The sequence below is a fragment of the Mustelus asterias genome, chromosome 29 (genome assembly GCF_964213995.1).
Source record: "Mustelus asterias chromosome 29, sMusAst1.hap1.1, whole genome shotgun sequence".
Lineage (NCBI taxonomy): Eukaryota > Metazoa > Chordata > Chondrichthyes > Carcharhiniformes > Triakidae > Mustelus > Mustelus asterias.
In genome coordinates, this window is record NC_135829.1 from 4,407,216 (window position 1) to 4,427,023 (window position 19,808).

The window sequence follows — 19,808 nt, forward strand, 5'->3', positions numbered from 1 at the left end:
AAGAGTGATGATGGGCGACAGTTTGGCCGGCTTGGCTGCCTGATTCCATTTGTCCCGCTGAAGGACATGGTGTTTGATGCTGAATCTTTTCTGAGAAACCGCAGCCTCTTTCAGAATTGGAAGTGGTCACCACAGCAGGTCAGTGAGTCTGACAGCTTCCTTATCGCCCGAGGGTGAAGGAGATTCTTCCTGTACACTCTGCTCTCTGTCCCCCACTTTGCTTCATTTAGCACCATGTGACAGCAAAGGAGGAATGCTAATTATTTATCTATTGTGATTGTATCTCCATTTTATTCTCTCCCAGGAGATTCCTTGGTTTTTGCTTGGGATGGGCAGCATCCGAATGATGACCCTAGGGCACAATGGTTGGCACTGCTGCCTCACAGCACCAGGGACTCAGGTTCCAGGAAATTCGGCATGTCCGATACTCTCGCCAACTTTTACAGGTGCACCATAGAAAGCATTCTTTCTGGTTGTACCACAGCTTGGTATGGCTGCTGCTCTGCCCAAGACCCCAAGGAACTACAAAGGGTCATGAAAGTAGCCCAGTCCATCACTCAAACTGGTCTCCCATCCATTGACTCTGTCTATACTTCCCGCTGCCTCGGCAAAGCAGCCAGCATAATTAAGGACCCCACGCACCCCAGACATTCTCTCTTCCACCTTCTTCTGCCAGGGAAAATATATAAAAGTCTGAGGTCACGTACCGACTGACTGAAGAACAGATTCTTCCCTGTTGCTGTCAGACTTTTGAATGGACCTACCTCGCATTAAGTTGATCTTTCTCTACACCCTAGCTATTTCCTTCTCTATGAATGATATGCTTTGTCTGTATACCGCGCAAGTAACAATACTTTTTACTGTATACTAATACATGTGACAATAATAAATCAAATCAAATCAATTCCGGCCTTGGGTGTCAGTGTGGTGTTTGCACGTTCTCCCCATGTCTGCGTGGTTTTTTTTCCCAAGGCAGCGGGAAGTGTAGACAGAGTCAGTGTAGACAGAGGCTGGTTTGCGTGATGGATTAGGCTACTTTCACGACCTTTTGTAGTTCCTTGAGGTCTTGGGCAGAGCAGGAGCTATACCAAGCTGTGATACAACCAGAAAGAATGCTTTCAATGGTGCATCTGTAAAAATTGGTGAGAGTTGTAACGGACATGCCGAGTTTCCTGTCTGGGTCTGTTCTGTCAGAGAGTTGGTGCAGACACAATGGGCCGAATGGCCTCTTCCTGCACTGTAGGGGTTCTACAATTACTGTGTTGGGCTGGGTTAATGGGTCTTTTCCTGCAGAATAAACAGCCGGAGTTTTTCTCTTCATTCCAGGCCCAGTTTATTTTCAAGAAGATTCAAGCAACTTCAAATATAACCGAGCATTCCATCCAGTGAGTAGAGTTACTGTGAACGTTTATGAGAAGGATTTAATGATGTTTGATCATTTTCTGCGACCTTTCCCCATCATATTAAACATTCCGGGTTGCGGGGTCGGAGTGCACTTTGTTCAGACAGACTTGTGGCCCAAATGTTTGACTTTAGATGTCATGTCTGAAAGACGGCCCCTCTGGCAGTGCAGCACTCCCTCGGTGGTGTTCGTGTGGATTTTGTACTCTAGTGGTGTGCGATTTGAGGTGATATTCCCACCAGGGAGCAGGCCTCTGTCACAGGGGGGGTATCTGCTCCGCTCTCCTGGGGGTTGTTAATCAGGACTTTAATTTAATGCTTCTTTTTTCTCTCTCTTTTGTCCTCAGGGCTTTGGGAAATGTGGCCTTGGGTACAGACTGTGGAACTCTCCGGAAACGAACCCTCGATTTGGAATTTCTGGAGCTGGTCCATTTTCTCAGTGAACTCCGTGGGGAAATCAGGCAATCGCTGGTACGGTTAAAATCCCCCTCTGGGCTGCCCTGTTGCTATCCAATCACGTTATCACCCTGTCATATGGGAAGTGAGTTCTTCCAATTGGTTCAGTGGGTTATCAGACCATCCAATAAGATTCTGAGCCAAAGACCTTGGTGTGTCCAAACATTTGCCTTTGAGATATTTCTAGTTAAACCCAGACCATCAAAGTCTAGACAAATGTTCTGTGTTTATTCACTCACGGATTTGTCTTGTTTGAGTTTCAGGAGGCCTCCAGGTTTGCGAAGGGCTCCCTACTTGACTGGTGAGGCCACATCTGGAGTACTGTATACAGTTTTGGTCTCCTTACTTGAGAAAGGATGTCAGACACTGGAGGGGGTGCAGAGGAGATTCACTAGATTGATTCTGGAGTTGAGAGGGTTGGCTTATGAGGAGAGACTGAGTAGACTGGGGCTATACTCATTGGAATTCAGAAGAATGAGGGGAGATCTTATAGAAACATATAAGATTATGAAGGGAATAGATAAGATAGAAACAGGGAGGTTGTTTCCACTGGCGGGTGAAACTAGAACTAGGGGGCATGGCCTCAAAATAAAGGGGAGCAGATTTAAGATTGAGTTGAGGAGGAACTTCTTCACACAAAGGGTTGTGAATCTGTGGAATTTCCTGCTCAGTGAAACAGTTGAGGCTACCTCATTGAATGTTTTTAAGGCAAGGATAGATAGATTTTTGAACAGTAAAGGAATTAAGGGTTATGGTGAGCGGGTGGATAAGTGGAGCTGAGTCCACAAACAGATCAGCCATGATCTTATTGAATGGCGGAGCAGGCTTGAGGGGCCAAATGGCCTACTCCTGCTCCTAGTTCTTATGTTCCTATGTATGTTCTAGCAGGAGCAGGAGTAGACCATTTGGCCCATCGAGTCTGATCTGTCACAGTCATGGCTGATCTTGGGCTGCACCTCCATTTTCCCACCCACTCCCCATATCCCTTAATTCCTGAGTAATCAAAAATCTGTCTATCCCAATCTTCAATATATTCAACAATGGAGTAGCCACAACCCTCTGAGGGAGAGAATTCCAAAGATTCACAACCCTCAGAGTGAAGGAATTTCTTTCTCCTCATCTCAATCCCAAATGATCAGCCCCTTATCCTGAGACAGTGCCCCCCCGTGTTTTAGATTCCCTGACCAGTAGAAACAATCTCTGTGTCCAACCTATCAAACCCCTTCAGAATCTTGTACTTTTCAATGAGATCACCTCTCATCTTTCTAACCTCCAGAGAATATAAACCCAATTCACTCAGCCTCTCATCACGTGTCAACCCCCTCATCCTGGGAACCAGTTTAGTGAATCTTCAGCGAACTGCCTCCAACGTCATGACCAGGATGGTAAGAGTGTGCAGTTTCTCTAGTCCCCCAGTTCCCACCATTAGATTCAAAGTTTAATTCACTCACAAAATGGTCAATTATTTACCTTCGCTGCTGTTAGACCCAGAATACATGGATTCTTCCAATAAACTGAGAATGATTGGTTTATTATAAAACAAAATCTTTTTAAAACAAGTTGCAAGAACTGGCTGACGCATAATTGTAATCTGGAAGTATAACTATCTATTGCTTTTTAAAATACCCCAACATGCATAAACACGCACTGAAATCATGTGATTTCCCAGAAAAGATCATGCGGGCGGCATGGGGGCACAGTGGTTAGCACTGCTGCCTCAGCGCCAGGGACCCAGGTTCAATTCTGGCCTCGGGTCACTGTGCGGAGCGGAGTCTGCACTTTCTCCCCATGTCTACATGGGTTTCCTCCAGGTGCTCTGGTTTCCTCCCACAGTCTGAAAAATGTGCAGGTTAGGTGGATTGGCCGTGTTAAATTGCCCCTTGGTCTCCAAAGATGTGTAGGTTGGAGGGATTGGCCATGCTAAATTGTCCCTTATTATCCAAAGATGTGCAGGTTAGGAGGATTGGCCATGCTAAATTGCCCCTTAGTGTCCAAAGATGTGTAGGTTAGGGGGTTAGTTGGGTAAATGTTTGGGGTTATGGGAAAAGGGGCCTGGGTGGGATTCTCTGTTGGAGTGTCGGTGCAGACTCGATGAACCGAATGGCCTCTTTCTGCACTGTAGGGATTCTCGGATCTGTAACCTCCTCCCTGTCTCCAGGTGGGATTTCCAAAAATCCCTCTTTCCTCGTGGTGTCCCTTTTGAACTAAACGACATGCTTTATCTTTCCAGCGAAAGTGTATTGTCAAGGAGCTTGGACGCAGGCCGGGAATACTACACAACAATGTCCTCCTGCTGGGGCCAGAGATGATCGCCAATTTACCGTGAGTTTTTGTGCATTTTATCCTCGCCTCTCGATATCCTTTACGTCTCCACACATTTTCATTTCCATCTCGATGATCTTTCACACCCACGCTGGCTCCGAGCTCCCCAGTTAGTCTCTGCTCCCTTTAACCTTTCCTTCCCATCACATGCTGAGCTAACTCCCTCTTAGGCGCTGTGTGAGAATTGGTATCAATAGTCTCTTGTACTAAAGTGTTTACATTCTAGTAACCCTTTAGTGTGGGAGCAAAGCAAATTCCTCTAACCACCTCCTCTTTATTTCTTGAGCTATTTTATTCAATCCCCTCCATGATCCCCGCTTGTGGTAAAGGAGATGTAACATTTACTGTTCCATCCTCAGTGTAAGCACTGACATAGCTTCTGATTTGATGTTCGAAATTGGGGGTTAATGTGTTCCAGGGTGTGGGGAACACAGACTCTCTGTCTCCCTCCTGTGTGAGGTTACGGGGATAGGGCCTGGGTGGGATTGTTGTCAGTGCAGGCTCAATGGGTCGAATGGCCTCCTCTTGCGCTGTAGAGATTCTATAATTCTATGAATTTTGCTTGTTGGGCGTGACAAAACAGACTTGCGTTTACATAGCGCCCTTCACCACCTCAGGATGTCACATGATGCCAATGAGCTGCTTTCTGAAGTGTATGCAATGTTGTAGTCCAGGTAGTGGTCAATTTGTGCACAGCAAGATTCCACAAACAACAATGTGATGCTGACCAGATAATCTGTTTGTGGTGATGTTAGTGGAGGGGTAAATATTGGCCTCAGGACACTGGGCGAAGTCCCCTGTTCTTATCGGGGCCATTGGACCTTTTACATCCACCTGAGGGTGCAGACGAGATCTCAGTTTTACACCCCAGCTGAAAGATGACACCTCCAGAGGTGCACAGCCCCCTCAGCGCTGTCGCCGGGCATGTAAGGCTGGACTTTGTGCTTTAACACCCGGAGCCTCTGACTGAGGACACTGGCAAACCTTACAGATGGAGATTGCCCTGACGATTCGAGCTCAGCCTCAGCACTTGATTATTGCCTGCCTGGCGTGTACCACCCAGTGTACCGACTTACACATGTGCAGATTCCAATCTCCCATTACTGTTCTCTCTTTCTTTGTGTGGTTACAGCTTGAAGATGTTGAATAGTCTTCCGAATGACTCATTGCAAGCTATCCTGGATCACGTGACAAGACACACCGCATTTCTCCTAACACTGCTGCCCCATAAGCGCAGTTTCTTGGCGGAGAAGTCCCTCCAACTCCTGGTAGGTTTCTCCAATCGTTTCCTTCGTGAAAACTTTTTGACTCCTCCAGCCACTCTTCATTCTCCTTTTCCCCCCGCTCTCCTGGAGGCACTGACGCTTGCTGGAGTCCATTGGATAGCTCTTTCAAAGGAGCAGCATCGCCCCTTTGGGCCAAATGGCCTCTTACTATACTGCAAGATGCTATCACTCTCACAGCTGCCAATGGCCCTTTCATCTCATGAATGTCCCGCCTGGAGAGTTTCAGCCAGAGACAGGGTTCCTATAAGACCATAAGACATAGGAGCAGAATTAGGCCACTCGGCCCATCGAGTCTGCTCCGCCATTCAATCATGGCTGATATTTTTCTCATCCCCATTCTCCTGCCTTTTCCCCACAACCCCTGATCCCCTTAGTAATCAAGAACCTATCTATCTCTGTCTTAAAGACACTCAATGTCCTGGCCTCCACAGTCTTCTGCGGCAAAGAGTTCCACAGATTCACCACTCTCTGGCTGAAGAAATTCCTCCTCATCTCTGTTTTAAAGGATCGTCCCTTTAGCCTGAGGTTGTGCCCTCTGGTTCTAGTTTTTCCTGCTAGTGGAAACATCCTCTCCATGTCCACTCTATCCAGGCCTCGCAGTATCCTGTAAGTTTCAATAAGATCCCCCCTCATCCTTCTAAACTCCAACGAGTACAAACCCAGTTTCTGAGAGAGTGTCACCGGGCGGAGTGACTGAGGGTGCATGTTTTACCGGATTGTGAACACCAAACGCAAGAGTGTGAATTTAAATCTAAATCAAGACAAAAGATTGGAGGCAACCAGATTTCTCAACTGTGAGCTTTTTTAAAAAACAGATTAATGTTTAGATTCACTTCATTGGAAGAGAGCTGGACAGAGGGTGGTGGGTGCCTGGAACTCGCTGCCGGGGGAGGTAGTGGAAGCAGATACGATAGTGAGTTTTAAGAGGCATCTGGATAAATACATGGATAGGATGGGAATAGAGGGATATGGTCCCCGGATGAGTAGGGAGTTTTAGTTCAGTCGGGCAGCATGGTGGGTGCCGGCTTGGAGGGCCGAAGGGCCTGTTCCTGTGCTGTAATTTTCTTTGTTCTTTGTTTTAGAAGTTTGATTGGGAATGGGATTGGAGGTCGTAGCAAGTACATTAAATGGGTGGGGAGAGTCAGTGATGGGGGAGAGTGTACATGGGGATGTGGGAGGGGGTAAAATGGGTGTGGGATAACTCCATCTCATATTCCTACATCAATTGCTACATTTTGAATAAAATGTCTGCTTGCTTGTTGACAGGGGATTGGTCCAACGGATGAGATTTCAGGAGAGGCTTTGGATAATCTGGGACCACTCATTGCTTTTGTTGATGAACGTCTGGTCAGACAAATAAACCACCTGGAACTGCAGCTGAGGCTGGACGAGGTCAAGGGTTACTGCATTCCTGAGGAAAATAAGAACTCATTGGGTTGGATGTTGACCCGAGGTGATGTGCTAGGGTAGGAACAAAACATGCAATGGAAATGCGAATAATTACCAGAAGCATCCATCAGGATTACTGCACCTTATCCAGGGACATCGACAGGAAATTTTGAGTTAGACCTGCCTGGAATCCTCTCAATTAAATAGTCTGATACTCATCGAACTGTATCCCAGTACAGGTCACAGTTCATACGGAAGGAGAGGGGGTAAAGTGGCTAACGGAACCGCTAAAGTTGATTTGATTTATTATTGTCACATGTATTATTACACAGTGAAAAGTATTGTTTCTTGTACGCTATATAGACAAAGCATACTGCTCATAGAAACGGAAAGGAGAGAGTGCAGAATGTAGTGTTACAGTCATAGCTAGGGTGTAGAGAAAGATCAATTTAATGCGAGGTAACTCCATTCAAAAGTCTGACGGCAGCAGGGAAGAAGCTGTTCTTGAGTCGGTTAGTACGTGACCTCAGACTTTTGTATCTTTTTCCCGTCGGAAGAAGGTGGAAGAGAGAATCCAAAAGAGAAACATAGAAAACTACAGCACTAAACAGGCCCTTCGGCCCCACAAGTTGTGCCGAACATATCCCTACCTTTTAGGCTTACCTATAACCCTCCATCCTATTAAGTCCCATGTACTCATCCAGGAGTCTCTTAAAGGACCCTATTGAGTTTGCCTCCACCACCACTGACGGCAGCCGATTCCACTCGCTCACCACCCTCTGTGTGAAAAACTCCCCCCTAACATTTCCCCTGTACCTACCCCCCAGCACCTTAAACCTGTGTCCTTTCGTAGCAGCCATTTCCACCCTGGGAAAAAGCCTCTGAGAGTCCACCCGATCTATGCCTCTCAACATCTTATATACCTCTATTAGGTCTCCTCTCATCCTACGTCTCTCCAAGGAGAAAAGAGCGAGCTCCCTCAGCCTATCCTCATAAGGCATGCCACTCAATCCAGGCAACATCCTTGTAAATCGCCTCTGCACCCTTTCAATCTTTTCCACATCCTTCCTGTAATGAGGCAACCAGAACTGAGCACAGTACTCCAAGTGGGGTCTGACGAGGGTCTTATATAGCTGCACCATTATCCCCAGACTCCTAAACTCAATCCCTCGATTGATAAAGGCCAGCACACCATACGCCTTCTTAACCACCTCCTCCACCTGCAGGGCCGATTTTCGAGTCCTATGGACCCGGACCCCAAGAAAATGCTGGAAAATCTCAGCAGGAGCTGACGTTTTGAGTCCAGACGACCTTTGACAAAGGGTCATTTGGACTTGAAACGTCAGCTCTTTTCTCTCCTTACAGATGCTGCCAGACCTGCTGAGATTTTCCCGGGTTTTATCACTTGGTTTCAGATTCCAGCATCCGCAGTAATTTGCTTTTATGTGGAAGAGAGAATGTCCGGTGTGCGTGGGGTCCTTAATTATGCTGGCTGCTTTGCCGAGGCAGCGGGAAGTGTAGACAGAGTCAATGGATGGGAGGCTGGTTTGTGTGATGGATTGGGCTACATTCACGACCTTTTGTAGTTTCTTGCGGTCTTGGGCACAGCTTAAGCCATACCAAGCTGTGATACAACCAGAAAGAATGCTTTCTATGGTGCACCTGTAAAAGTTGGTGAGAGTCAAAGTTTGAAAGTGTAGAGTCACTCAGTCATTGATTTTCAAGTTAATAAACAAGACCAATACTACAACAACTTGCATTTGTATAGCACCTTTAACACAACGAAACGGCGCAAGGTGCTTCACATCTAATAAAACCTGACTCCAAGTTGCGTTTAGAGATATTAGGACAGGCGACCAAAAGGTTTGTCAGAGAGGTTTTAAGGAGCAATTTAAAATGAGGAGAGGCAGCGATGGAGGTTTAGGAAACAAATTCCAGAGCTTTAGGACCCAGGCAGCCAATGGTGGAGCGATTAAAATTGGGGATATTTAAAATCCTGGGATTGGAGGAGCGCTGGGATTGAGAGGGTTGGCGGGCTGCAAGAGATTGCAGAGGTATGGAGGGGCAAGGCCATGGAAGGACACACTTAATGAAATCTTAATGATTCCTTTGTCTGCAGGGACGCTTCAGGCTGGACTCTTCCTCAGCTGGAATACGTGGATAGACTGGTCTTCATCCTCGCAGCTGAAGATATTCACAAACTGTCAAAGGTAGAGATCACTCAGCCTGGCTCTGTGAGAAAATACAGAAGGATAATAATCATCGAATCCCTACAGTGCAGCAGGAGGCCATTCGGCCCATCGAGCCTGTACCGACAACAATCCCACCCAGGCCCTATCCTCGTAACCCCACATATTTGCAGTCTTAATCCCCATGACAATAAGGGGCAATTTATCATGGCCAATCCACTTAACCCGCACATCTTTGGATTGTGGGAGGAAACCGGAGCACCCGGAGGAAACCCACGCAGACACGGGGAGAATATGCAGACTCCGCACAGACAGTGACGCCCCCCCAAGGCTGGAATCAAACCCGGGCCCCTGGCGCTGTAAGGCAGCAGTGCTAACCACTGTGCCACCGTAATACTTGGATTCTGAGCTGTTCTATAACTCATTCAATAGATTTGTCCCTTCCACAACCTCAAACATACACTCCCTCCACCACCAATGCGCAGGAACAGCAGTGTGTACTATCTACAAGATGCACTGCAGCAACTCACCAAGGGCTCCTTAGACAGCACCTTCCAAACCCACGACCATTTCTATCTCGAAGGACAAGAGCAGTAGATACATGGGAACACCACCACCTGCAAGTTCCCCTCCAAGCCACTCACCATCCTAACTTGGAAATATATCACCATTCCTTCGCTGCTGCTGGGTCAAAATCCTGGAACTCTCTCCCTAACAGCACTGTGGGTGTACCTACACCACATGGACCGCAGTGGTTCAAGAAAGCAGCTCACTGCCACCTTCTCGAGGGCAATCAGGGATAGGCAGTAAATACTGGCTATGCCAGCATTGCCCTACATCCAAGAATTTAAAATTCTCATCCTTGTTTTCAAATCCCTCCCTAGATCCGTAACCTCCTCCAGCCCCGCAACACATTCAGATCTCTGCACTGCTCCAAGTTTAGCTTCTTGAATGCGACCATTCTTTCAGCTATCTGGACCCTACACTCTGGCATTCCCTCCCAGACCCACTCTGCTTCTCCACCTCCTTCAAGCTTTCCTCCTTCAAGATGTTTCTGAAGACTTACCTCTTTGACCAAGACTTTGGTTGCTGTCCTATTACCCCCAGGTGTTACTGTCAAATTCTGGTTGCTACGAAACGATGTTTCATTACATTTATGGTGCTATACAAATACAAGTGGATTTTTAAAATTTGTTCATGAGATGTGGGCGTCGCTGTCTGGGCCAGAATCCATTGCCCATCCCTGAGGGCATTTAAGAGTCAACCACATTGCTGTGACTCTGGAATCACATGTAGGCCAGACCGGGTAAGGACGGCAGATTTCCTTCCCTAAAGTGTGGGGAGAAGAATGAGGGGAGATCAAATTGAGGTGTACAAGATGATAAAAGGCTATGGATAAAGTCGACGTGGAGCTGATGCTTCCTCTTGTGGGGCATTCTAGAACAAGAGGTCATAGTCTTAGGATAAGGGGTCGCAAATTTAAAACAGAGTTGAGGAGAAACTACTTCTCCCAAAGGGTTGTGAATCTGTAGAATTCGCTACCCCAAAGTGCAGTGGGTGCTGGGACAGTGAGTAAATTTAATGAGGAGTTAGACAGATTTTTAATTGGGAATGGGTTGAAGGGTTCATAGAAATCATAGAAACCCTACAGTACAGAAAGAGGCCATTCGGCCCATCGAGTCTGCACTGAACACAATCCCACCCAGGCCCTACCCCCATATCCCTACATATTTTACCCACTAATCGCTCTAACCTACACATCTCAGGACACTAAAGGCAATTTTTAGCATGGCCAATCAACCTAACCCGCACATCTTTGGACTGTGGGAGGAAACCGGAGCACCCGGAGGAAACCCACGCAGACACGAGGAGAATGTGCAAACTCCACACAGACAGTGACCGAAGCCGGGAATCGAACCCAGGTCCCTGGAACTGTGAAGCAGCAGTGCTAACCACCGTGCTATCGTGCTGCCCCGGTTATGGGGAGAAGGCAGGAAAATGGGGATGGGGAGAAGGCAGAAAAATGGGGATGAGGAGCATATCAGCCATGATCGAATGGCGGAGCGGACTTGATGGGTCGAGTGGCCTAATTCTGCTCTTATATCAAATGAGCTTATGATTTTATGACCTAAAGGACATTAGTGAAGCAGATGGGTTTTTCCAACAATCAGCAATCGTTTCATGGGCATTAGTGGGTTTTTATTTAATGTTATTGAATGTTTATTTAATTAAAATTTCACCATCTGCCATGGCAGGATTTGAACCTGGGTCCCAGAACATTACCTTGGGTCTCTGGACTACTAGCCCAGTGACAATACACCTGTGCCACTGCCTCCTGCCTTGGCAATTAACTAATTTTAACAGCACCCTCAGTGACACTGGCACTGAGGGAGTGCCGCACTGTCAGAGGGTCAGTGCTGAGGGAGTGCCGCACTGTCAGAGGGTCAGTGCTGAGGGAGTGCCGCACTGTCAGAGGGTCAGTACTGAGGGAGTGCCGCACTGTCAGAGGGTCAGTGCTGAGGGAGTGCTGCACTGTCAGAGGGTCAGTGCTGAGGGAGTGCCGCACTGTCAGAGGGTCAGTGCTGAGGGAGTGCCGCACTGTCAGAGGGTCAGTGCTGAGGGAGTGCCGCACTGTCAGAGGGTCAGTGCTGAGGGAGTGCTGCACTGTCAGAGGGTCAGTGCTGAGGGAACGCCGCACTGTCAGTGGGTCAGTACTGAGGGAGTGCCGCACTGTCAGAGGGTCAGTACTGAGGGAGTGCCGCACTGTCAGAGGGTCAGTACTGAGGGAGTGCCGCACTGTCAGAGGGTCAGTGCTGAGGGAACGCCGCACTGTCAGAGGGTCAGTGCTGAGGGAACGCCGCATTGTCAGAGGGTCAGTGCTGAGGGAGTGCCGCACTGTCAGAGGGTCAGTGCTGAGGGAGTGCTGCACTGTCAGAGGGTCAGTACTGAGGGAGTGCTGCACTGTCAGAGGGTCAGTACTGAGGGGGCGCCGCACTGTTGGAGGGTCAGTGCTGAGGGAGTGCCGCACTGTCAGAGATACTGTGTTTTAGATGTGACATTAGAGTGAGCCCCCATCCTCCCTCTCTGGTGGATACAAGATATCCTTTAGCTCTTGTTTTGAACTGGTTGGGAGGGCTTGCCCCAATACAGACAGCTTCCCTGATCATTATCACCTTTGTGGGATCTTGCTGTGTAGAGATTGCCTGCTACGTTTCTTACATTGCAGCCGTGGGGTACACTTATAGAAGTACTTCATTGTGTGTAAAGCACTTTGGGATGTTCTGAGGTTATGAAAGGTATGCAAGTTCTTTGCGGTTTCCATAGTAACTGCTGGCACTATAATGGTACTGGAGTTTTATGTCAGTATCGCTGATGATTTTCACCCTTTCCCCACAGGATGTACTGAGCCCGGAGGTGGTAGAGATGATTCTCCGCAGTGAGGGGCGCTGGGGAGTGAGCCAGGTGGGCAGGGTGTGCCGAGTCCAGCAGGCCCGCTCTGCACACACCATCCTGCTCAGCAAGAAGCTCAGCTTGGCAATGAGAACAGTCAAGAACATCGTGAAGAAGCGCAGAGGTCAGTAACACCCGGTGCCCAGAGAACCTGAAACCGGGCAGTGTCTGTCCCCAAAAACCCCCCAAAACTAACATTGTGCCTGTACCCCAAAACCCCCAAACTGCCAGTGTCTGTCCCCAAAACCCCCCAAACTGACACAGTGCCTGTACCCCAAAACCCCCCAAACTGGCACTGTGCCTGTACCCCAAAACCCCAAACTGACAGTGTCTGCAACCCCAAAACCTTCCAATTGGCACACTGTCTGCACCCCAAAACCCACAAATTGCACTGTCTGTATCCCGAATGTGAAATTGGCACAGAGTCTCGGATGGAGAAAAGGGGAATAGAATCATAGAATCTCTACAGTGCAGGAGGAGGCCATTCGGCCCATCAAGTCTGCACCAACCACAATCCCACCCAGGCCCTAATCCCCATAACCCCATGCATTTACCCCAGCTAGTCCCCCTGACACTAAGGGGCAATTTAGCATGGCCAATCCACTAACCCACACATCTTTGGACTGTGGGAGGAAACCGGAGCACCCGGAGGAAACCCACGCAGACATGGGGAGAACGTGCAGACTCCGCACAGACAGTGACCCAAGCCTGGAATCGAACCCTGGTTCTGAGAGGCAGCAGTGCTAGCCACTGTGCCACCGTGCTGCCCTGGATACTGGCCTGGTTATTTGTACTGAATTTTGAGACATTTCTGCAGAAATTGGAAATGTGCGAATGAGAAGTTAGAAGAAAGCAGGGTGAGGGTCAGTGATTATATCCTCCACACACGGTGAAACTGCCTGCCAGCATCACTGAGAGTCACTACTCACCGAGTGAAACCTCAGATTGTACTTCCGCAGGAGAGAGTGTGTCAGGGAGAAAGCTCCGATAAAGTTGTTTCCAAATTTATGTTGACGTTCTGAGGGTATGGACATCGGTTGGCATTTGTTACTCTTGGGAAGGTGGTGGTGTGCCACCTTGACCCAGCACCATCCATGTGGTATAAAACCCTGGAATTGGCACACTGTATCCCTAAACTCTCATCAGGAGCCATGAGATAGAGTTGCCGGCGTTGGACAGGGATGGGCACAGTAAGAAGTCTCACAACAGGTTAAAGTCCAACAGGTTTATTTGGAATCACGAGCTTTCCTTCATCAGGTGGATGAATGAATGAAAGGGGCGGCACCGTGGCACAGTGGGTTAGCACTGCTGCCTCACTGCGCCAGGGACCCAGGTTCAATTCCGGCCTCAGGTCACTGTCTGTGCGGAGTCTGCACGTTCTCCCCGTGTCTGCGTGGGTTTCCTCAGGGTGCTCCGATTTCCTCCAACAGTCCAAAGATGTGCGGATTAGGTGGATTGGCCATACTAAATTGCCCCTTGTTGTCAGGGGGACTAGCTGGAGTAAATGTCTGGGGTTGTGGGGATAGGGATTGTGGTCGGTACAGTAAGAAGTTTAACAACACCAGGTTAAAGTCCAACAGGTTTATTTGGTAGCAAAAGCCACAAGCTTTTGGAGCCTTAAGCTCCTTCTTCAGGTGAGTGGGAATTCTGTTCACAAACAGGGCATATAAAGACACAAACTCAATTTACAGAATAATGGTTGGAATGCGAATACTTACAGCTAATCAAGTCTTAAAGGTACAGACAATGTGAGTGGAGAGAGCATTAAGACAGGTTAAAGAGATATGTATTGTCTCCAGACAGGACAGCCAGTGAGACTCTGCAAGTCCAGGCAAGCTGTGGGGATTACAGATAGTGTGACATGAACCCAATATCCCGGTTGAGGCCGTCCTCATGTGTGTGGAACTTGGCTATCAGTTTCTACTCAGTGACTCTGCGCTGTCGTGTGTCGTGAAGGCCGCCTTGGAGAATGCTTACCCGAATATCAGATGCCGAATGCCCATGACCGCTGAAGTGCCCGGTCGGTGCCAGACTCGATGGGCCAAATGGCCTCCTCCTGCATTGTGTGATTCTATGATGAAGGAGCAGCGCTCCGAAAGTTTGTGATTCCAAATAAACCGGTTGGACTTTAACCTGGTGTTGTGAGACTACTTATTGTCTTTTCGGGAGGGAGTTCCAGGATTTTGACCCAGCGACAGTGAAGGAACGGTGATATATTTCCAAGTCAGGACAGTGAGTGGCTTGGAAGGGAACTTGCAGGTGACAATGTTTCCATGTCTCTGCTGCCCTTGTCCTTCTAGATGGTGGTAGTTTGCAAGAAGTGCTGATAAATGAAGCAAAAAGATGCAGAATGTGACATTTCCTGTGCTTCCATTACAGAGGGCATCCCAAATTGCATTGATATCAAAGCCACTTTTCCCAGTGCCTGGAGCAGTGGCCAGCTGGCTGGAATGGCGGATTATGAATTTGCCGACTGTTTGGAAATTCTCACCGGCGATCGGGATCTGCCTGTAGAGTATCTGAAAATCCTGCTCACCAGGACCAAGCAGGTGAGTGGAGAAAGGTCAGAATATCCCAGCAGCTTAGCACGGGGTGGAGGGAGAGAGTTTGAGTGTGTGGTGGAGCCTGCAGTAGGGTGAGAGTGGAAATTGTAATCAAGCACAAAAGATCAAAGACTGCAGAGTGAGGAATCAAACAGCCAAGAGGAGTGTTAGTGAATGATACAGAACCTGAACTCAAATAGGGCACATGCCTTTTAGAAACTGCTCCATCAATAAGACCACAGTCATCCCACCAAACTCCCAATCACCCATTGGTCACAGAACCCACGTAAAGCATCAGTGATAGGTAACTGATGGAGGGTCAGAGCTGTGTCAGTGTGTGAGGGTCGGAGCTGTGTCTGAGAGGGTCTGTGTCTGTGCCTGTCAGGGTTGGGTCTGTGTCTGTGAGGGTCAGAGCTGTGTCAGTGTGTGAGGGTCGGAGCAGTGTCAGTGTGTGGGGGTCCGGTCTGTGTCAGTGTGTGAGGGTCGGAGCTGTGTCAGTGTGTGAGGGTCGGAGCTGTGTCAGTGTGTGGGGGTCCGGTCTGTGTCAGTGTGTGAGGGTCGGAGCTGTGTCAGTGTGTGAGGGTCGGAGCTGTGTCAGTGTGTGGGGGTCGGAGCTGTGTCAGTGTGTGTGGGTCGGAGCTGTGTCAGTGTGTGTGGGTCGGAGCTGTGTCAGTGTGTGTGGGTCGGAGCTGTGTCAGTGTGTGAGGGTCGGAGCTGTGTCAGTGTGTGAGGGTCGGAGCTGTGTGTGTGTGTGAGGGTCGGAGCTGTGTCAGTGTGTGGGGGTCCGGTCTGTGTCAGTGTGTGAGGGTCGGAGCTGTGTCAGTGTGTGAGGGTCGGAGCTGTGTCAGTGTGTGAGGGTCGGAGCTGTGTCAGTGTGTGAGGGTCGGAGCTGTGTCAGTGTGTGAGGGTCGGAGCTGTGTCAGTGTGTGAGGGTCGGAGCTGTGTCAGTGTGTGAGGGTCGGAGCTGTGTCAGTGTGTGAGGGTCGGAGCTGTGTCAGTGTGTGAGGGTCGGAGCTGTGTCAGTGTGTGAGGGTCGGAGCTGTGTCAGTGTGTGAGGGTCGGAGCTGTGTCAGTGTGTGAGGGTCGGAGCTGTGTCAGTGTGTGAGGGTCGGAGCTGTGTCAGTGTGTGAGGGTCGGAGCTGTGTCAGTGTGTGAGGGTCGGAGCTGTGTCAGTGTGTGAGGGTCGGAGCTGTGTCAGTGTGTGAGGGTCGGAGCTGTGTCAGTGTGTGAGGGTCGGAGCTGTGTCAGGGTGTGAGGGTCGGAGCTGTGTCAGTGTGTGAGGGTCGGAGCTGTGTCAGTGTGTGAGGGTCGGAGCTGTGTCTGTGTGTGAGGGTCGGAGCTGTGTCTGTGTGTGAGGGTCGGATCTGTGTCTGTGTGTGAGGGTCGGATCTGTGTCTGTGTGTGAGGGTCGGAGCTGTGTCAGTGTGTGAGGGTCGGAGCTGTGTCAGTGTGTGAGGGTCGGAGCTGTGTCAGTGTGTGAGGGTCGGAGCTGTGTCAGTGTGTGAGGGTCGGAGCTGTGTCAGTGTGTGAGGGTCGGAGCTGTGTCAGTGTGTGAGGGTCGGAGCTGTGTCAGTGTGTGAGGGTCGGAGCTGTGTCAGTGTGTGAGGGTCGGAGCTGTGTCAGTGTGTGAGGGTCGGAGCTGTGTCAGTGTGTGAGGGTCGGAGCTGTGTCAGTGTGTGAGGGTCGGAGCTGTGTCAGTGTGTGAGGGTCGGAGCTGTGTCAGTGTGTGAGGGTCGGAGCTGTGTCAGTGTGTGAGGGTCGGAGCTGTGTCAGTGTGTGAGGGTCGGAGCTGTGTCAGTGTGTGAGGGTCGGAGCTGTGTCTGTGTGAGGGTCGGGTCTGTGTCAGTGTGTGAGGGTCGGAGCTGTGTCAGTGTGTGAGGGTCGGAGCTGTGTCAGTGTGTCAGTGTGTGAGGGTCCAGTCTGTGTCTGTGTGTGAGGGTCGGAGCTGTGTCTTGAGGGTTGGGGGTTGTGTCTGTGTTAATTTGTGTTTTACTGTTCGTGCCATTTGCCCAATTTCTTGAAAGCAAAGCACAAATATTGACTTTGCAAAATGACAGGAAGTCCAATTTGGATCCATTACGCTGTGATTGTCGGTGATAATCTGGCCACTGGGAACCTCAGGAATGTACCGACTGGGGGTTAAGACAGTTACTTCCCTTTAAAGGAGTTCTGTTTATGAGACGTCAGTTCTGTTATTTGAGCAGCAGTGTGGAGCTGTGTGAAAAGGGATGGATTGACTGAGTGCTCAATGTGCTGCCCTGTTTTATATCTAACAAAGCTCATTCCAAAAATACTCTGTGTTCTTCACTAAGAAACAGCAGGTGCTCAGCTTTTAACAGCTGAGGCCTATTGGACTCTCAGTACAGCACGCACCCAAAATAGTCTCCGTGAAGCAGAGATCCAGCAATAGATAGTCAGTAAGCAATGTCACATTGAGGGAGGCTCGTGTTATCTGGCCCGGAGTAGCTGCATTGACAGTCACGGGGGAATCTTCATTCTTAGCCAGTCTGCTGCCTGTTACTGTCAGTCAGTCACGGGACACTGTGGACGTGATGCTGCAGTTTTACAGAGCCAGGCTCCTTCTCAAGTAACCGCGGTTACATAGAAACTAGAAGCAGGAGGAGGCCATTCGGCCCTTCGAGCCTGCTCCGCCATTCATTATGATCATGTCTGATCATCAAATTCAATATCCTGATTCCCCCCATATCCTTTGATCCCTTTCGCCCCAAGAGTGAAATCTAATTTCTTCTTGAAATCAGACAAAGTTTTGGCCTCAACTACATTCTATGGGAGTGAATTCCACACATTCACCACCCTCTGGGTGAAGAAATTTCTCCTCACCTCAGTTCTAAAAGGTTACCCCTTACCCTCAAACTATGACCCCTAGTTTTGGACTCCCCCACCATTGGGAACATTCTTTCTGAATCTACCCTGTCTAACCCTGTTAGAATTTTATAAGTTTCTATGAGATCCCCTCTCACTCTTCTGAACTCCAGCGAATATAATCCTAACCGACTTAGTCTCTCCTCATGTGACAGACCTGTCATCCCAGGAATCAGCCTGGTAAACCTTCGCTGTACTCCCTCTATAGCAAGGACATCCTTCCTCAGATAAGGACCCAAAAGTGTACATAATACTCCAGATGTGGCCTCACCAACGCCCTATACAATTGCAGCAAAACATCCCTATCCCTATACTCAAATCTTCTCGCTATGTAATAGGCACTTTTGTAACAGAAGCAGAAATTCCTGATAAACTCAACAGGTCTGGCAGCGTCTGTGGAGAGAGAAACAGAATGAATGTTTCAAGTTCATATGGCCCTTCGAGCAGCAGTTCTGTAGAAGAGTCATACAGACTTGAAACGTTAACTCTGTTTCTCTCTCCTCAGATGCTGCCAGACCTGCTGAGTTAATCCAGCACTTTCTGTTCTTATTTCAGTTTTGCTGCATCTGCAGTATTTTGCTTTGGTCCCCGCAGTGGGTTCTGGGCATCACAACTCAGGAAGGGTACATTGGCCTTTGAGAAGATGCACCACAGATTCATCAGAGGATAAAGGGTTAAATAATGAGGGCAGTTTGCATCGAGGGGGCTTGTGTTTCCTTGAATATAGAAGATTAAGGTTTGATCTCAGTGAGATGTTTTAAGTTATTAGGGTCGATGGTGAGAACCAATCCCCCCGATGGAGGAATCCAGGCCAGGGAGGGGGGCAAGAACCTTAAAATTGGAGCCTGGCTCTTCAGGGGGGATGTCAGATAGCACTTACTGACACACAGGGATGGAACTGTGTAATGATGTTGCAGCAGAGGCCATGGAACCAATTCTAGAGGGAATTAAGATCTGCCATGATCTCATTGTATGACCGAATGGATTTGAAGGATTGAATGTTCTTCTCCTCTATTTGTAAGACTAAGTTCTGGAATCAGGCCAGTTCCAGGATACTGGCCCAGTGACCAGTTCCTGGCCAAGTCTGGATGGTGAGTGACATGGAGCTGAAGGTTTTCCCATGCAGATGCTCCCCTTGTTTTTCGAGGTGATTGGGAAGTTTTAAGCTTTATTAGTATCACAAGTAGGTTTCCATTAACACTGCAGTGAAGTTACTGTGAAAATCCCCTAGTTGCCACACTCCAGCGCCTGTTCGGGGACACTGAGGGAGAATTTAGGACGGCCAATGCACCTAACCAGCACGTCTTTCAGACTGTGGGAGGAAACCGGAGCACCCGGAGGAAACCCACGCAGACACGGGAAGAACGTACAGACTCCACACAGACAGTGATCCAAGCCGGGAATTGAACCCGGGTCCCTGGCGCTGTGAGGCAGCAGTGCTAACCACCGTGCCGCCCTGAAGTGCTGTGGGAAAATTGTGATATTACATTGCCGCCTTTCTTTGTTCCCAGTTATACGGCTCTGTTAGATCGATGAAACCATGGCAGATCCTGCAGCTGGGCCGAGCAGTCACTCAACTCAGCGACCGAGATTTTCAAGATGTGGATGTGTCAGACCTGGGCGTTCTGTCCTTCCTGGGGTCAATGGGTGAATGGACTAAGAAACAGGTAACGCTGGCCTTCTCTTGCACACTTACACTCCTCTAATTGAACCCCCCCCCCTACCCTGGCCCCTAGCTTTCTACCTCACCTTGCTCCTGGCGGTGTTGGATGGCTATTTAACCAGGGAGGGCCTTATTTCTAAGCCCGGTCCCCTCTGCACGTACAGAGACTCTGGTTTCTGGCGCTAGTCCCTGGACAGTGATCAGTTAATGTATATTTTTGCTTCTG

At 49.1% G+C, this 19,808-nt stretch overlaps 2 protein-coding genes across 2 annotated transcripts in view; both read left to right on the top strand.

Moving 5' to 3' along the window:
- On the top strand, window positions 1–9,068 carry LOC144480404 (stereocilin-like). The gene is made up of 7 exons (XM_078199810.1): window positions 1–138; window positions 1,327–1,385; window positions 1,749–1,872; window positions 4,088–4,179; window positions 5,312–5,447; window positions 6,732–6,918; window positions 8,974–9,068. Exons 1-7 carry the CDS (start codon window positions 67–69, stop codon window positions 9,066–9,068), a joined length of 765 nt encoding a protein of 254 aa, XP_078055936.1. The 5' UTR covers window positions 1–66.
- Window positions 8,911–19,808, top strand: part of LOC144480468 (stereocilin-like) — a 22,908-nt gene continuing 12,010 nt past the window's right edge. The window contains exons 1-4 of the mRNA XM_078199920.1: window positions 8,911–9,064; window positions 12,440–12,617; window positions 14,873–15,042; window positions 19,431–19,586. Of these exons, the coding sequence (XP_078056046.1) occupies window positions 12,467–12,617; window positions 14,873–15,042; window positions 19,431–19,586 (477 nt within the window). The 5' untranslated portion in view covers window positions 8,911–9,064; window positions 12,440–12,466. The remainder of the gene's footprint in view (window positions 9,065–12,439; window positions 12,618–14,872; window positions 15,043–19,430; window positions 19,587–19,808) is intronic.